This window comes from Eschrichtius robustus, chromosome 15 (genome assembly GCF_028021215.1).
Source record: "Eschrichtius robustus isolate mEscRob2 chromosome 15, mEscRob2.pri, whole genome shotgun sequence".
Taxonomy (NCBI): domain Eukaryota; kingdom Metazoa; phylum Chordata; class Mammalia; order Artiodactyla; family Eschrichtiidae; genus Eschrichtius; species Eschrichtius robustus.
The window spans coordinates 38,031,146-38,047,735 of NC_090838.1; the positions used below are offsets into that span (position 1 = coordinate 38,031,146).

The 16,590-nt window shown below is 40.0% G+C and overlaps 1 protein-coding gene across 2 annotated transcripts in view; it reads right to left on the bottom strand.

Annotated features, from left to right (window-relative positions):
* The window catches only part of SRBD1 (S1 RNA binding domain 1), a 231,931-nt gene extending 222,753 nt beyond the window's left edge, over positions 1-9,178 (bottom strand). Inside the window, exons 1-3 of one of the 2 annotated variants that reach the window (XM_068565019.1) lie at positions 9,121-9,178; positions 3,976-4,055; positions 3,009-3,186 (exon numbers count right to left, since the gene is read on the bottom strand). In XM_068565019.1, the coding sequence (XP_068421120.1) occupies positions 3,009-3,186; positions 3,976-4,055; positions 9,121-9,171 (309 nt within the window). In that variant the 5' untranslated portion in view covers positions 9,172-9,178. Of the gene's footprint in view, positions 1-3,008; positions 3,187-3,975; positions 4,056-8,992; positions 9,095-9,120 lie in introns of those variants that run through there. The other variant, XM_068565020.1, reaches the window with a different exon arrangement.
* Positions 9,179-16,590: the final 7,412 nt, after the last annotated feature.

Genomic DNA, 16,590 nt, shown 5'->3' on the forward strand with positions numbered 1-16,590 from the left:
GCCGCGGAGCAACTAAGCCCACGCGCCACAACTACTGAGCCTGCGCCCTAGAGCCCATGAGCCACAACTACTGAAGCTCATGCGCCGAGAGCCCGTGCTCCGCAGCAAGAGAAGCCACAGCAATGAGAAGCCCACACACCACAACAAAGAGTAGCCTCGCTCGCTGCAACTAGAGAAAGCCTGTGTGCAGCAACGAAGACTCAATGCAGCCAAAAATAAAATAAATAAACAAACAAAAATATGGAAATAACTCTCCATTTTTAAAGCTTCTAAGATTCTACAGCCTTCCTCAGTGACATACTCAAGTTTAATAAGCCATGAAAATATTTTTCCTCCTTATAGTTAACCTGAATCTTTGACACGCTGAAAAATCACAGTTCATTATCTTTTGCCTTCATGGGTTTTTAAATCACTCTTAACACTTCAAATGGTAATTATGTAGCCTATAACTAAACCCAGAACTCCAGGAAGAATCTGACCATTCTTCTTTTTGCTATCTCTGAAAGTTGTAAACTGTCTAAATCAAAAAAGTGGCTCATTGTAAATATCTTTACCAGTTGAATCAATCAGCAGGCCTTGGCCTTGACCTTGTGTTGTATTGTGTGAGCTTGACAGATAGCTGGAAAGGGATATGGAGTCAAGGGAAGGCTTCTTAAAAGTCAGATGTAAAAGAGCATTTTCTACCCTGTAGCAACTGAGGAAGAAAAGTTGACAAGAGAAAAGAAAGGAGATGACAGAGGGAACAGAGACCTTGCACAAGAGTGGATGAGATCGTAAGCCCAAGCGCCAACCAATCCTTGGTAGGAGGAATGACATTTCCTCCATGGCAATAGGACAGAAGGTGAACACAAATATAGATAGCTTGGTCGTGAGAAAACTGGAAACTTCATATATTCTCAAATAAATAAAAGGCAATGTCATCAGCTGAGTGAGAGAACAGAAAGGAATTTAGGAAGTTTAAGAAAAGAGAAAAAGGTGGAAAAACAAACCTGCTGAAGAAAAATAATGAGGTTACCAGGTATTTCTGAAGCAATTTTGAGGTCTGAGATTATGAATCTAAAGCAAAACAAACTAGGTCACTGGTGAGACTGCTTCCCGCAATGGTTAGCTGCTCAGTGCAGGCAGGAGAGGCTATGGCTCACCCAGTGCTGGGGTTTAATCAGCCATGTAGGATCGAATAAAAGAAGGGCAAAATGGTGAGACCATTCAATAAAAAGTGATTATGTAATCTAGGCTAGATTAGGTAGGAAAAGAAAAGGGCTGATGGACAGTGACAGAGCCCTAGAGTCAAAGAATTAGGTAATGGATCTCAACTCTGGCTATACATAAAAATCACATGAGGAGATTTAAGAAAATAATACCACTGGTGCCAAGGTCTACCTCCAGAATTCTTTCCAGATTTAATTGGTTTGGAAAAGGGGCCTAGGCATTGGTTTTTTTTTTTTTTCAAGTTCCCTAGGCTGAGAACTACTGATGAGAAGTTGTGACAAATTTGCAAAATTGCATCAGTAAGGGCACCTGAGCAAGTAAGCTGGAAAAACAGGAAATGGTGAGCTGATGGTACAAAAGTGAGATAGATGGAAAAGAAATGTCAGCAGTAGCACAGCTTCTGGTCATGACAAGATTCAGGCTGAGCTCACGAGAGGTGTGGTGAAGGCAGAGAAGAAGAAAAAGGCACTGGAGGTGGGGAGGTTAAAGAACCAGGAACACAGGGTATTAGAAGGTTCATTCAAGTGGAGGGGGGTATCACTGAGAATAGTGACAGAAGATGCAGAGAGGAAGATACAAAGCAGGAGCTAAAGTCTTCAAAGAATGAAGAGGAATGGCCAGTGGACTGGCAAATTACAGCAACATGGAGAGGAAGAGACTGAGTAATGATGGATTTTGTCTACAATGTTTGCTAACAATAGATTTTAAAATTATTAAGAGGCTACCAATTCCATCTCCACCCAAAACCAGTTCTAGCTCCACCTAATTAGGGTTTTCAATTATTTTGTTTGGTGGTGGTTACACGAGAACAAGATGCCAAACCAATGAAATGAAATAGTCTAACATGCTCCATGTGCTTTGATTGAGCCAGAAAACTTGTGGAATATCTCTTAAGTGAGAGACTTTCCATGTGAATTCTCTTTTTCCCTTTAAAAGAAATATACATATACCAATCACCATGGGAAGGATCAAGAAGTCACCATGACAAGGGTTCTTAAGCTGTATGCTCTTGAACCATACTTTAAAACTTATGTGTACATTTTACTGAAGAGAAGGTTCATAACTATAATCAAATTCTCAAAGGGTTTGTGACCCCAATACAAAGAACCCCGGAACTAAGAGATATTTCCTAATTAAGCAGTCAAGCTACTCTTAAGTGCAGCTATGCCATGCTTAATGAAAAACCTCCAAATTCTGCCAACAAGTCAATACTTTCTCAGCTGTAGGTAAAGCCTACCCACCCACCCACTAAAAGTGTGTTCAGTGAAAGGCTTGCATGCAAAGATGAAGAAACAGAGGTGCCGGCTGATAGGAGAAAAGATCGATTCAAATGCCCTATCCAAGGGCACAGCAAGGTACAATGTAATGTCCCCTCTATACACAACAAATGAGTCCCTGGGAAGTCAGGCATCCACTGCATATCAAAAGAGTATTCTTTTAAATGAACTAGGGAAGCTGTTATTTAAAGGAATACCACAGTGAATGATTTTGGAAATGCATAATCCTTTCGGTACTGCAACAGAGCCAATAATTTATTGTTGTTGGTTTTTTAAATCCAGATTGGTGTAGCTACAGTGTTTGCTTACAGCAAGATATACATATGTGCCAGTTGATAAATATTCCTTCTGCTCCAACATGGTGGATCTGATGGTAAATACTATTAAGGCCCCTGGCAGAAGGCACCACTGCCCTACAGTTTTTGCCATTTACTTGCTTTGTCCTAGTCCATGTAAGGAGAAAGTAGCATCACTAATTAGGAAGGCACGGCAGTGTTCCCTCTATCCAGCTAAAGCACTTACCAGCTCTTCCTTAACAGCCACACCTTCTGAGCCATCTTTGGTCTGCAGAGTGTTCTTCTTCACCCGTGGCGCCCTCTTCGGTTTGGATTCCTTGGAAACAGGCAGCTTACGGCTTCTGGGGACTTTCTTTTGGGGCTCCCAGGCACTATCCTCCTTGTCATCTTCAGAGGCAGATGATCTAAAAGTAAAACGATAGGAAAATTTCCAGAAAAAATGAAGCCAAATGTTAAAGGTGAAAAAGAGATATCTGCTTCTTGAAAAAAGAATAAGGTAGAGGTGTTTAATACAAAACGGAGTGATGTGAACACAGAATATGAAGAGATATTGCTAAGAACTGAAACAAGAGAGTTGACCAGAAATACCCTCCAATACATTATAAATCACAGGTCTCCATCTGTTCTCCTCTCACCTAACCAATACACACACCCGCACACTCAAAACATAGGAAATCATGTATTACCTTAAGTAATAAGTGGGTCATGTCACACCATAGTCATAGTGAGGTTTTCCATTTTTAAACAATGTCTAAAGACATTTTTGATTGTCCCAACTGAGGTGGGGGAGGGGACGCTATTGGCAACTAATGGGTAGAGACCAGGGATGCTACTAAACATCCTACAATGTAAAGAACAGTCCCCGTACCAAAGAATTATCTGGTCAATAGTGCTGAAGTTGAGAAACTGTGCTCTAAAGCAATAAAAAAACCTCCACTGACCTCATGGACCTTATATTCTAGTGTATATATTTTATATTTAGTTGGTCACTTTCTCCTTGTTCAATAGTTTATCACCAACACCTAAACACAGCCTGGGACACAGCATGAGTTCAATAAATACTTGTTACATAAATGAATGAAAAAGACACAGCGTTCTTCAAAACAAATGACTTCATAAGTTAGTAAATGACAGAATGCATCTCCTTAAAATACACATCATTCTCCCACCCCATATGAAACCAATATGCTTACAACTCAGAGAGGGAAGAGAATTCATCTTTGGATACCACAGTCTGGACCTTTACTTTTGCTCTTCTTGGCAATGATGACATCTGAAAGAAGAAATACAACATGAAATCAGTATGATTTAAATCACTGATCACTTATTTTGTCTACAAAATGATGTGCCATTCAAAACTAACTCCAATACCTCTGCTGCTAGAAAATGCCATAGGGGGGAAAAATGACAATCATTCACAAGCCTCAACACTTGTTTCCCCTCCTATGCGGCTGCCAATTATAAGGGCAGCTAACAGCCTTCCCATGGTTTCAAAAGCCTGATGAGGATGGGCCATCTCTGGAAACATATATATAAGTTCCTGCAGGGTGAGAATTCTTCATTTTTTAGAATTATATGCTTGCGTATACTGCAAGTATTATTTGATAATTTATCAGACAGCAAATTATAAAGTCCTCTATCTCAAAGACAAGAAATACCTTCCTTCTTCTTTATCTTCTTACAGTATAAGTAGAGGCCCATCTACAAAGTTGGCAGTCAAATAAGCGATGCTGACTGACTGAATAAGCAGCCAGGCTATTCCTAAAACAAGATAATCTAGTCCCTTATAATAAAAGCTCACAATTTTTAAGTAAAATAATTAATCACAAATGCCACTAGAAAATATTTCCCAAATTCAAAGGCCCAGCTCTAAAAAAAAAAAAAAAAAAAAAAAGGACTCAAATAACCAGAGACATCATACAATACAGGAAGTAAACAAATTTACTTTAGCTGATAAATTTTATTACCTAAAGACTGTATGTCAAACCATAAAAACTACATTAGACTCTGACATGCTTGTAAACCTTTAAACAAGTTCCTAAACCAGTCATATGTTATAATGCCTCCGTTCTAACTTCCACTTGGAGAAGGAACAAACACCTCACAGAAATACCAAAGTGGTTGTCACAAAAGGGAACATGTACCCCTGGCAGCTATAGCTCAACTCAGTCCAGTGGGTGCAGAACTACTGGACAGGAGAGTGCCCAGAGGGAACCAGGACAACAAAAGAAGTAGATAGGATATTCTTCCATCTTTTCCTTCACCGCCTTTTCTGAATTTTATGTTTATCAAGGTCATCATTCCTCAAATAAGTGCTCCTAGATACTGATCATAAAGGAACGGATAATTTGTGATTTCTGTGTTGTACGTATTTTACCACAATGAAACAAAAACAGAAACAGAGGAAATCAGTGTATGATGGGGTGGCATTTCAATCAATTTTATTTATTCATTTATATTTGGTTGCGTTGGGTCTCTGTTGCTGTGCGCAGGCTTTCTCTAGTTGTGGCAAGTGGGGGCTACTCTTCGTTGCGGTGCATGGGCTTCTCGTTGTGGCGCGCAGGCTTCTCATCGCGATGGCTTCTCTTGTTGCAGAGCACGGGCTCTAGGGTGCACGGGCTTCAGTAGTTGTGGCGTGTGGGCTCAGTAGTTGTGGCTCACGGGCTCTAGAGCGCAGGCTCAGTAATTGCGGTGCACAGGCTTAGTTGCTCTGGGGAATGTGGGATCTTCCCGGACCAGGGATCGAACTGGTGTCCCCTGCATTGGCAGGCGATTCTTAACCACTGTGCCACCAGGGAAGTCCAGAAATGAATTATTGCATAAGTGGTATTAAGACAATCAGCTATCCCTCTGGAGGAAAAGAAGTGTTTAATTCTTGCTGCCACACCATGAACTAAAATATATTCCACACTGACTAATGATTTAAATGTACCAAATAAAACTACAGTACTACAAAAGACAAAGAAGACTGTTTTGATAATTCTGAGTGGAGGTGGGAGAATTAAGGTTTTCCTAGGCATGACTCGAAATTCCAAAAGCCAAAAAGATTAGCAAATTTTACTATATAAAAGTTAAAACCCCAAGTCAGCAGTGGGAGCATTTCAGAACCAAACCAATTTACTCTGCAGTATCCTCCAAAAAAAAAATGACAGGACATGGTACCTGATACCTTGGAACTAAGGGTAAAGGGAGTCAGGGCTGGGTGTAAGCTGTCTGAAGCAAAGGAATATCTCTAGATGCCCTACTCCACTTCGTGCTATTAACAACTGCCCCAGGAAAAAGTCTGGAAGTTATTCTCTGGAGAAGGTAAAACAAGTCTCTAGACTAGAGGACATGAAGTACAGTTGTGGACATGGGAACCATACAGGCTGAACATTAAACAGAGATTCCCGGCCCCCTTCCCCCACTACGCTCCTAAAAAGGCTGCCAGTCAGATTCCTACCCTCTTGGGAGGAGCATGGGAAGATTCTTCTTTGGAGAATCTGACCAGCCCAAGAATAAAAAGCTGAAGGTGCTAAGCTCCTCGACAAACAACCCAACCAGATCATCCACTCCCATCACCCCCTTCCACATTATACCTGAATTCAGAACTTTCCCACACAGACCACCATGCACCAATTCTAACTCCACACTTCAGCTTTAACAGAAATGTGTTATAAATAGGAATAGACAAATCCGTGGGAAGCTCATAAAATTTTAATTAACCACTGGAGAAGACTTTCCTAAAACAATCTTTTGACAAGTAGAAAAAAAAAAATGAATTTGAAAAAGGAGGTGGGAAAGGAGAATATGCATGAACACATAGGCCTATTACAGGCAAATCAGTTTTGGAAAGAGTATATACAGAAGGTAAGGTCTTCGAAATTCTTTCTTAAAAACTGTGTACCTATCTAGGTATACTCCCAGGGGTATGTATACTCCCAGGGGTATCCATACTCCAGTTTTACCACCAATGTTCTGGGAACTGTTTGTCCATCTCCAATCCTCCCATGTTCTCTTATTTCCTATCATAGGATTTGTAGATTAACCAAAATTTAATCCATTTCCATGGTTTTAAATACTTGTATCACCTACTTACTAACAAACCTAATACCTCCATCACAAATCTCACCTCTGAGATTCAGATTTACATAATAAACTGCCTGCCTATGAAACTATTTAGATGCTTCACAGTTATCCAAAATTTAGCATATCCACAATGGAACTCCTGATAACCATTCCTTGTCCTAAAACCCATTCAGACCTCAGTCTTTCCCATCTTTGTAAATGGCACCATCATCCACCTAAGATGAATGGTTCTTTGCTAAGTCAGAACGTTGGAAAAATTTTAACAGCTTCATTGAGCTATAACTGACATACAATAAATTGTTCGTGTTTAAAGTGTACAGATTTGATAAGTTTTGACATATGTATACTTATCTCCACAATCAAGATACTGAACATAACCATCATCTTCTAAAGTTTCACTTGCTAAACCAAAACCTTGCAAATCTGTTATTTCTTTCATCTCCCACATCCAGTCTGTAAGTAAGTCACATAAATTCTGCCTCCAAAATGTATCTTAAATCTTGATGATCTCCCGTGAGGCCTCAGTCCCAAACGCTTCTCACCTGGAGTACTGTAATAGCCTCTTAACTGGCCTCCCTGCTTCCACTCCTGCTCCTAAAACCCATCCTCCACAAATCCATTCAATCGAACATTTAGAAAATGCTTTAAAACCATTCAATGACTTCCTATTCCATCCTCCACTTAGAGTCAAATCATATTTTTTACCATAGCCTTCTAGAACGCCTTGAAGAAGTGACCGCTGCCTACCTTTCTAACCACATTTACCACTCCCTGTAGCTCCTTAGCCATAGTCACAACATTCTTTCAGTCCGTGTAACAAGCGTGATCCTTCCCCACCCCAGGTTCCCTCTGCCGGGAGCACTATTCCCCCCGCTCATCAATAGGCTGGCTCCTTCTCAGTGCTTAGATCTCAATATTTTAGGCCTAACATGCATTTCTCAGATAAAATATTATTATAGGACCCTATTTATTCCCTTTATACAGTACTATGTAACATAATCTATAATTATCCTTGTTTATTGTCTGCATTCCCCATGTTTACTTCATGGCGGTAAGCACCATAAAGTCTGAAGAAACCACATTTGTCTTTTTCACTTCTGTATCACACGGAGCCTGGCACTTAATAGCTGCTCTATAACTATTTTTAAATGAACATAAGAATATATATATAAAAATAGTCTCTACACAGGAATATACATTTTTTTCTCCAGCACTATTAGGCAACATCACACATGGCACTCATTGCTTTCTTGAAAAAGTGATGGTACAAGAGAACATCCCTATTGTTAGTGGCTTGAGATTTTCACTCCTCCAAGCTCTCTTATCTCTGTGGTATGAAAGCCGACTCAGAATCAATAACTTGGAGGTTGCTATGATGTTACTGAGAGGAGGCACCAAGCCAGGGCAAGTGAAAAGCGGGGGAGGGGCTGGAAAGACCTGCACACACACAAATACTACATTAAAACTGTAAAAACAACAATTAGATAACTTAAAGGAAAACGGGGGGAACAACTTTTTAAGAGGCACCTAAAGAAGTTTCCCTGTGTACTAACAAAAGTCCTTGGAATGTCAGCACAGATCCCTAACTAAGTAATAAAAATAAAATACTAGAGCTGGAAAGAGCCTCAGAAATCAGACAGTCCTGCTATTCTCTTTTATGAATAAGAAGCCTAAGATGCAGTGAAATGATACGGTTTACTCAAAGGGAAGATCTATGTGGCATAAGGACCAGAACCCAGAGCCCCAAACACAAAGCCTAGGCTCGTTTCCCATTGCACATACAGTATATTTATGACATGCTGGCGAATGGGAGGCTCGAGAAGAGTTGCCTGGAGTGTTCCCATTCGTTCCTTTCCTCAACAGTTATTCAGTACCTCCTACGCGCCAAGCACACTACTGAGAATGCAGCTGATTCTGCCAGGGCCATCATCTGATAGTGAAAAGGGCGCTTCCTACCCATCTCCGATCATTTGAGGTTTGAAAACAATCTAGGTCTGCCCGGGCTTTCCCACGTCTGCCCCTAAGCGCTAAGAGCTTGTCTGAGAAGACGCGCCAGGTGACAACGCAGCAGGTAGGAGGGGTTTTCGAGGGTACGGTATGAGATACAGACTGCAGACAGTACAATGTAATGAAGCTTCTCACTTTAAAAAGGGATGTTATTTCCCAAATGAGCGCTCAGAACCTTCTTAATGGCCCCAAAAATACCGGAGCCCGGCCGCCGGGCTCCCGCGAGTCCGCAGGAAGACCGCCAAGGCGGACGCTCAGCTCACCTTCCCGCCCGGCGTGTCAGAAGGCCCAGGATTCTGTGTGTGCAACCACATCTTCCGGTTCCCGCCGGAAGTTTTTCAAACGCCGGAAGTCCCGCCTGGCTTTTCCCTGACTCGCCGCATTGGCGCGCAGCTACCGGAGCGGGGTGGAGCCGAGCCAAGCGGAGGCGGAACTAGAGCGAGGATCCCGCGGGACCCGCTCGTCGGCTGGGGGCGGAGCTCCATTTACCCACATCCGGCGGAGGTTGTCGGGAGGTTCTTGCAAAGGTCTACCGCTTCCCTGTTTTTATTTCTTTATCTTCTGTTAATCCGCTTTGCTTGTATTTTCTTCTCTTTTAAGTTTAATCAAGAATGTTTCTGTCTATTGCATTATTTGTAATTTGCAAATGTGGAAAAATGAAAAACAATCAAGCTTTATTCTTTCTAACGTCAGTTTTAAATGTCAGTAATTAACTTCCCTAAGGGTGTTTCCTAAACCCTGAGATAAGGGTTTGCTCTAGGCTTATGGAACTATCCCAGTTTTGCCTTTTCTGTTAAGCCCTCACGCAGCCCCTGAGGTTTATGGGAGAGTTTAGCCCTAGAGTCATTACTGTCTTACGTTGGTCTCTCAGGCAGCTTGGGGGAGGCTCCCATCAAGATGTCGGAATAGAAGGACAGGGGAGATCACCTCCTCTCACAGGTACATCAAAAATACATCTGCATCTGGAACAATTCTCACAGAATACCTGCTGAACGCTGGCAAAATAGCTCAAACACACCAAATCACAAGAAAGATCTCCACATGACCAGGTAGGACAAAAGAAAAAAAAAAAAAGGAATCTCAGGCAGCTTGGTACACTGCCAAGCACACTGATTGGGAAACCCGGTTCTCTCAGGAACTGCCTCGTGCTCTGGGCGAATACTTTATGTCTTTGGATTTATTTCCACCGCCTACCCCTCCATCTCACTCCTTACCTGATAAGGTACCCCGCACATATTAAGGGTGAATATTCACTGAATTAATTTACTTGAGGCAAATGCAGGTCCCAGTTACCTAACCTTTTGGGGCAAGAATGGAAAAATCCATTTCATTTTTAGATTCTTGAAAAGTGCTGTGTCTTAAGTCCTGATCACCTAGTAACCTAGGTGAGCTATCCTCCATATCCAGCAGTTCCATTTCCCTTCCCACAAAACATAAAAATAGCTCCTGCTTATTACTTTGATGAGGCCAAGTATCTTAACCCCACTTCCATACTCTAAGCCCCACTTTTTTTCACTAACGGAACTTAAAAGCTATTATAAAGGGCTCCCCAACAATTCTTCTCTCACTTTCCCTTTAATATATTTTCTCAAAATCAGTTCTCATTGGAAATGAAAAATGACTTGTTTTTTGGTGTTGTGTTTTTTACAGAGTACCTTAAACTCTAAGCGCCAAAGAAATTAGATTGTAAAATTAGGGAAATAAGGCTGCTGTTAGTCTAGATTAGAATTTAGCAAATCAAAACCCCATGGATTCGTCTTAGAAGACTCTAAAGAGCAGCTTTCCATGCTACTGAATCATTTCCAGGAACTCTTATTAAATGCTGAAGAGCTGAGCAAGCTATTGAAATGACCCTTTGGGTGCTACAGATTCACCCACAATGAACATAAATTTTATTGGCTAATTTTTGCAATGGGGAGGAAAACAGGACTCCTTAACCTTATTAAGGTCTCTTCGTCTATATCTAAGATCCTTGGCGATAAGGATCCATTTCTGAGATTGATTAGGGATTTGTTTTTTCTTTCTTAATTTGCAGGCTTATGTTGCGTTTTGCAATGGTTCCAGTAGATCTGGAACTCTCTGCTGCAATCACAGTCTGCTCCACAATTTCTAGTTCTGAAAGAATTCTAGAGAACACATTATAGTTCAGGATATGGGGAAGTGAAACCAGGTCATAATAATCAACAACAACAATTTACAATTTATCGTTCACCTACTTTTGATGTCGAATTGTGCTACATAGGTTTAAGGTACGGGTGGGTCAAGTTTAACCAATATGCTACAAAATCTTTTGACAAAATTCCTGTCCTGAAGGAATTTTCAAACAAGACTGGGGACTAGATACAGCCACAAGAGACAGAGGCCCAGACAAGACAGTCTAGGTTCAAGGGCTAGGTTGTACATGGGAGTAGCCACATTACCAGTGAGAACAAGAGTAGGGCCTGGCCAGCGTAGTGTTGGACCTTGATTCCCCTCTCCTCTACCAGGGAGAATTGTCTTTCAACTGGGGAAGAAAAAAGATTACTAAGCTAAAGTAAATAACCTGGTGAGGTTTTTGACATCAGACATCTGGGGAAAATAAAAGCTAGGGCAGTATCCGCCAAAATTAATGTAGGTGGTGACCTACTCCAAAGGCAAGTAAGATTGTCCAGAACATATTTCCCTTGCAATTTTGCAAGAAAGACACTCCCACTAAAAGATGTCAAGGGAAATTTGTAATCGCTAAGTATAAACCAGACTCCACGGCAAAAACTGCCTTTTCTCTCTAGAACCTTGCCCAGTCTGTTGTTTACCTTTGGATCTTAAGTGCAGAATTCTAAGAAATTCATGGGTTTAGACTCACAGCCTGGAATAGTCTGAACACCAGCCTGAGACTAATGCAGTAGAGTTTGGGAGTAATGAAAACATGTTTTGGATTTTCTTGGAGGTTATTTATTTTATTGCTCCAAAGCAAACAGCTCTTTGTATGCTATTCATTGGTATGTATTACTGTAATAATAATAGTAATAACCTACGGTCATTCCTCATCTACCACGTGCCAGGCGCTAAATTAATGTTTTTACATGTATTTGTGTATTTAACTCATATCAGCTCAGTGAGATGTTGCTATTATCCTCTTTTTATGAAATGAGAAGGCCAAGGTATAGATAAGTTAAATAACTCTTCCAAAGTCACATCAACTATTAAATTGCAGATCTGGGATTCAAACCCAGTGATCTGCCTTACTCCAAATCTAGAACTCTTAAAGACATCCATATACTACCACCAACTTGAAGCAAGTTCTTTTCTTTCTCCATTATGGTGGCCAGTGTAAGACTCGAAATCCTTGAGATGCTCAAGAACCATTGAATCTCTAAATGTACTAAATAAAGTACTATCTACCCACCTAAAACATAGCAAGGCCATTTTCCCTATTGACTTCAAACTAATTTACATTCCATGAGAACAAAAATTTTTAATATAGATGCAACTGTTTCACCCACTAAATTGTAAGATATTTGGATTTAAGTCCAGGAACTAAGTCTTAATCATTTTGGTCTCCCCTTCTCCAATTTCTCCTTCCACCCACACAGTGTCTAATAATACGTTACAAATAATAGGTACTCGATAAAATACTAGACTAGCTCTTGGACCCAAGAATGTGCCTGGAATAAAGAAAAATCCTTCCTTGTACTAGAAAAGTAATCTAAAGCTCCTGCCACACAGAAGGGGGGTTACCATTTGAAAAATCAAGTGTACTTTTGGAAATTCAAACATTTTGTCACTTAAGAGTCAATCACTTAGCAAAGGCAAAAAAGTCTGTTTCAGATTAGGGGATGTACAAATTGAAACTGAGCCCTATTTCATAAATGTGTGTGTTACCTCCTGCCCATCCACTTTCCCACTATCAGAAGCTCTCATTCCTAAACACTAAAACTCATTGTCTTCAATGAGCTTCTCAATAACTCAGCCAGGAATATGGAGGATTTTCTGCAAAATCTAAGACATTGGGAAGCAGAGAGGGGACTGCCTCTGTTCCCAAATGAGAAAGGGGTTTCTTGTCAAGTGAGGTAGACTAGGCTGGTAGACGAGTTCCCAAACTTAGACTTCCCTGTTGCTCTTTCATTCTGGCTGGGAACAGCAGCATAATTCCGGAGTGCTAGTCTAGTACTGAGGACAATGCTCTAACCCAGAGTGAGTTTGTCAGTCTTTCGTGTAATAGAAAAAAGATTCAAGGGATTAAAATCCTGAGTTTTGAAAAAATATTGAATGGATCTTGAGAAGGCATCAGTTAAGCGTGAGGAAATTAATTGTACAGATTTTTCAAGGAAATGGATATTCATGCATCATTCAAAAGGATTATACACATTTAAATTTATCTTACGTGAAGTAAAATTGTGGGATTTACATATGGAGCTAGAATATAATTTTAATCTTTCGGTGAAAACTGAAATTTGCAGTGTTTTGTCCACTTAATCTTTTACAAATCCTCAAAGTATTTTTGTAATGAATGTAATTAAAAGCAATATTAAGGGGGAAAAAAGTCTGAATCATTGACAAACTACTGTATCTATTGCGTGGCCCACTGTTCCACTTATCATCTGCCTGGCAAATTCACTGGCTCAATCACTGGTACTCAATCAGTTGCACTCATGAGCAGACATATTGCAAAATTTTCTCCTGGTGAGTTTCTCATCCTCAAGTAGTGTCCAGGGATCACTTCAAAGGCCTAAAATATCCATTGAATAGCCTGAGATCCAGGCATAGATACCGCAGAGAGCTCATTAGGATCCTAATGATGGCATGGCTGGTTGAGTTGCAGAGAAGGAAAGAAAGGCAGTATAGTGGGACCAGATTTATTTTGTTCATCACCACAGGGAGCCATGTCTGAAGACTCTATACATCAGAACTAGTAGTTTGTTTGCAGTACCTTGAGTCCTGTATTCCAGCTTAATAAACTGGAACTATCTGCAAGGTGCTTGTTTGAAACACTCATCCAGAACCCTATAGTCAGAGTTTTAATACTAGGAGCTTCACACACTAACTGAAATTCAAATTTAGAAAAGCATCATGTGTCAAATCAGTCTATGTCCAAGTTTGTGTGTACTTATGTTTTTAAGTCAAGTTTATTGAGTATAATTTACATAGAGTAAAACTCAACTTTTTTATTCTGACAAACACATACAGGCATGGAACACAACCACAATCAAAATATAAAACATTTCCATCACCTAAGGAAAAAAAAAAATGCCCCTGTGTAGTCAACCTCCTCCCCCATGCCAGCCCCCTGGCAACCATTCATTGTTCTCTGTCCCAATAATTCCATCTTTTCCAGATTATCATGTAAACAAAATCACACACTATGTAGCCATTTGAGTCTTTTTTTCTTTTTCCACTTAGTAGAAGGCATTTTAGATGAATCCATGTTGTTGCATGTTTCAGTAGTTTGTTTCTTTCTATTGCCAGTTAGCATTCCATTGTGTGAATGTTTGTTTAGCCATTCTGCAACTGATGGACATTTAGGTGTTTTCTTTCCACTTTTTGGTTCTCGTTAACAATGCTGCTATGAAAACTCACGTACAAGTTTTTGTGTGGACGTGTGTTTTCATTTCTCTTGGTAAATAAATACCTAGGAACAGGATTGCTGAGTCACATGGTGAGTGTTTAGTTTTATAAGAAACTACTAAATTGTTTTCAAAAGTGGCTGTACCATTTTGCATTCCCACCAGCAATGCATGAGAGTTGCAAATGCTCTACATCCTCACAAGGACTTGATATTGTCAGGTTTGTCTATTTGTCTGTTTGTTTGTTTGATTTTTGCCATTTAATAGGTGTGTAGGAGTATCTGATTAGAATTTTAATTTGCATTTCCTTAATGACTAATGTTTAGTTATTTGTCACTCACATATCCTCTTTGATGAAGTGTCTGTTCAAATATTTTGACATTTTTTAGTTGGATTTTTGATTGTTGAATTATGAGAGTTATTTATATATTGTGGATACTAGTTCTTTATTAAATATGACACTTGGCTTTAAGAGTTGTGAGTTATTACAGGCAGCTACCATCATAATAGCACACAGAAAAATGATTCCTCCTCTGACTATGAAGAAAACTCTACCACAGCCAAGTGTCCTTCAAGAGACTAGCTAACAGATGGTATCAAAACCACCAACCTTTTTACATGCATGAATTTTCCTGAAACGACCATTCCACAGACAGAAAACATTCTTTGTAGAAAAATGGCCTAACTTCACAGTGAAGGATGATACAAGTATGAGCTTAAAATACCCTAAGCAATTGTCACCCTAAAGGAATGCTTTAAAATTGAGAAAGTGGCATGCACAAGCTTTTAGCAAATAATGTGGAAAGTTAGCTAAACCATAATGTTCATACAGCAGAAGTGGGTATTTTGTTTAGACTGGACCATGACCTGAGTATAAGAAAATCCAAACAGTTTACCAAGAAACTCCTGTTGGATTCTGAAAGTTAGAGAGTTTAGCAGAAGTAGGTGCTGCATATATAAGGGCCTTTCATAACTTTCTGCCGTGAGCTTTTTTTTTTTTTTTAATAAATTTATTTATTTATTTATTTTATTTTTGACTGTGTTGTATCTTCATTGCTGCGCGCGTGCTTTCTCTAGTTGCGGCGAGCAGGGGCTACTCTTCATTGCAGTGAACAGGCTTCTCATTGCAGTGGCTTCTTTTGTTGTGGAGCACAGGCTCTAGGCACGTGGCCTTCAGTAGTTGTGGCTCGCAGGCTCAGTAGTTGTGGCTCTCGGGCTCTAGAGCGCAGGCTCCGTAGTTGTGGCACACGGGCTTAGTTGCTCTGCGGCATGGCATGTGGGATCTTCCCGGACCAGGGCTCGAACCCGTGTCCCCTGCATTGGCAGACGGATTCTTAACCACTGCGCCACCAGGGAAGTCCCTGCCATGAGCTTTTGTTAGTTAGGAGACCCAGATCTATATTCCTATAACTTTCAGGCCTGTTTCTAGAAATCATTAGCTAGTACTTCTCAAATTTTAATGCACATAAGAATCACCAGCAGAACTTCTTTTTAAATGCTAATTTCCAGCCCCTAGCACCCAAAATCCCAGCTGAATGAGTTTACCATGGCATCTACGTGTATATCAGTACACTGGATGATTCTGATGGGGTGTTTATACATTACTGGAAGAACTGGCCTAATTCTTACCATGTACTTGATTTAGAAAACTTAGAGGACTAAGCTGTAGCAGTAGGGTTTCTACAGTGTTTTATGGTGCTTAACCTTAAACATCACCTTCCAAAAGGTAGACCAGATAGTTCCTGCTAGCCACACTGACTATTTTGGTATAGTTTATTAACTGAAAATAACTTATACTTACAGATTGCTTAATATTTGTAAGATATTATGGTAATTATATACTTTTTTGTTTTGTTTTTAAAGTATTTTTTGAGGCAGATAGATGATATATTTATCCCCATTTTAAGATGATAAAACTGAAGCTTAGAGCACTCACCCAAATTCACCCAAAATTACAGAGCACTATTAAATAAATGTATCACAAACTAAAGTAGTTTTATGCAAAATAGTTTTATACCTACTTCAACTAAACGCTTATATATTATTTATCTATTTCTGCATAGCACATTACCCTGAAATATTTTTTTCATGCTGTAAATATTTTAAATAACCTCCTGGTAAATAAACTGGATGAACTGGATTCCAGAGAGACTGAGTCTGGTCAAGTAAGAGTGCATATTCAAAGATATA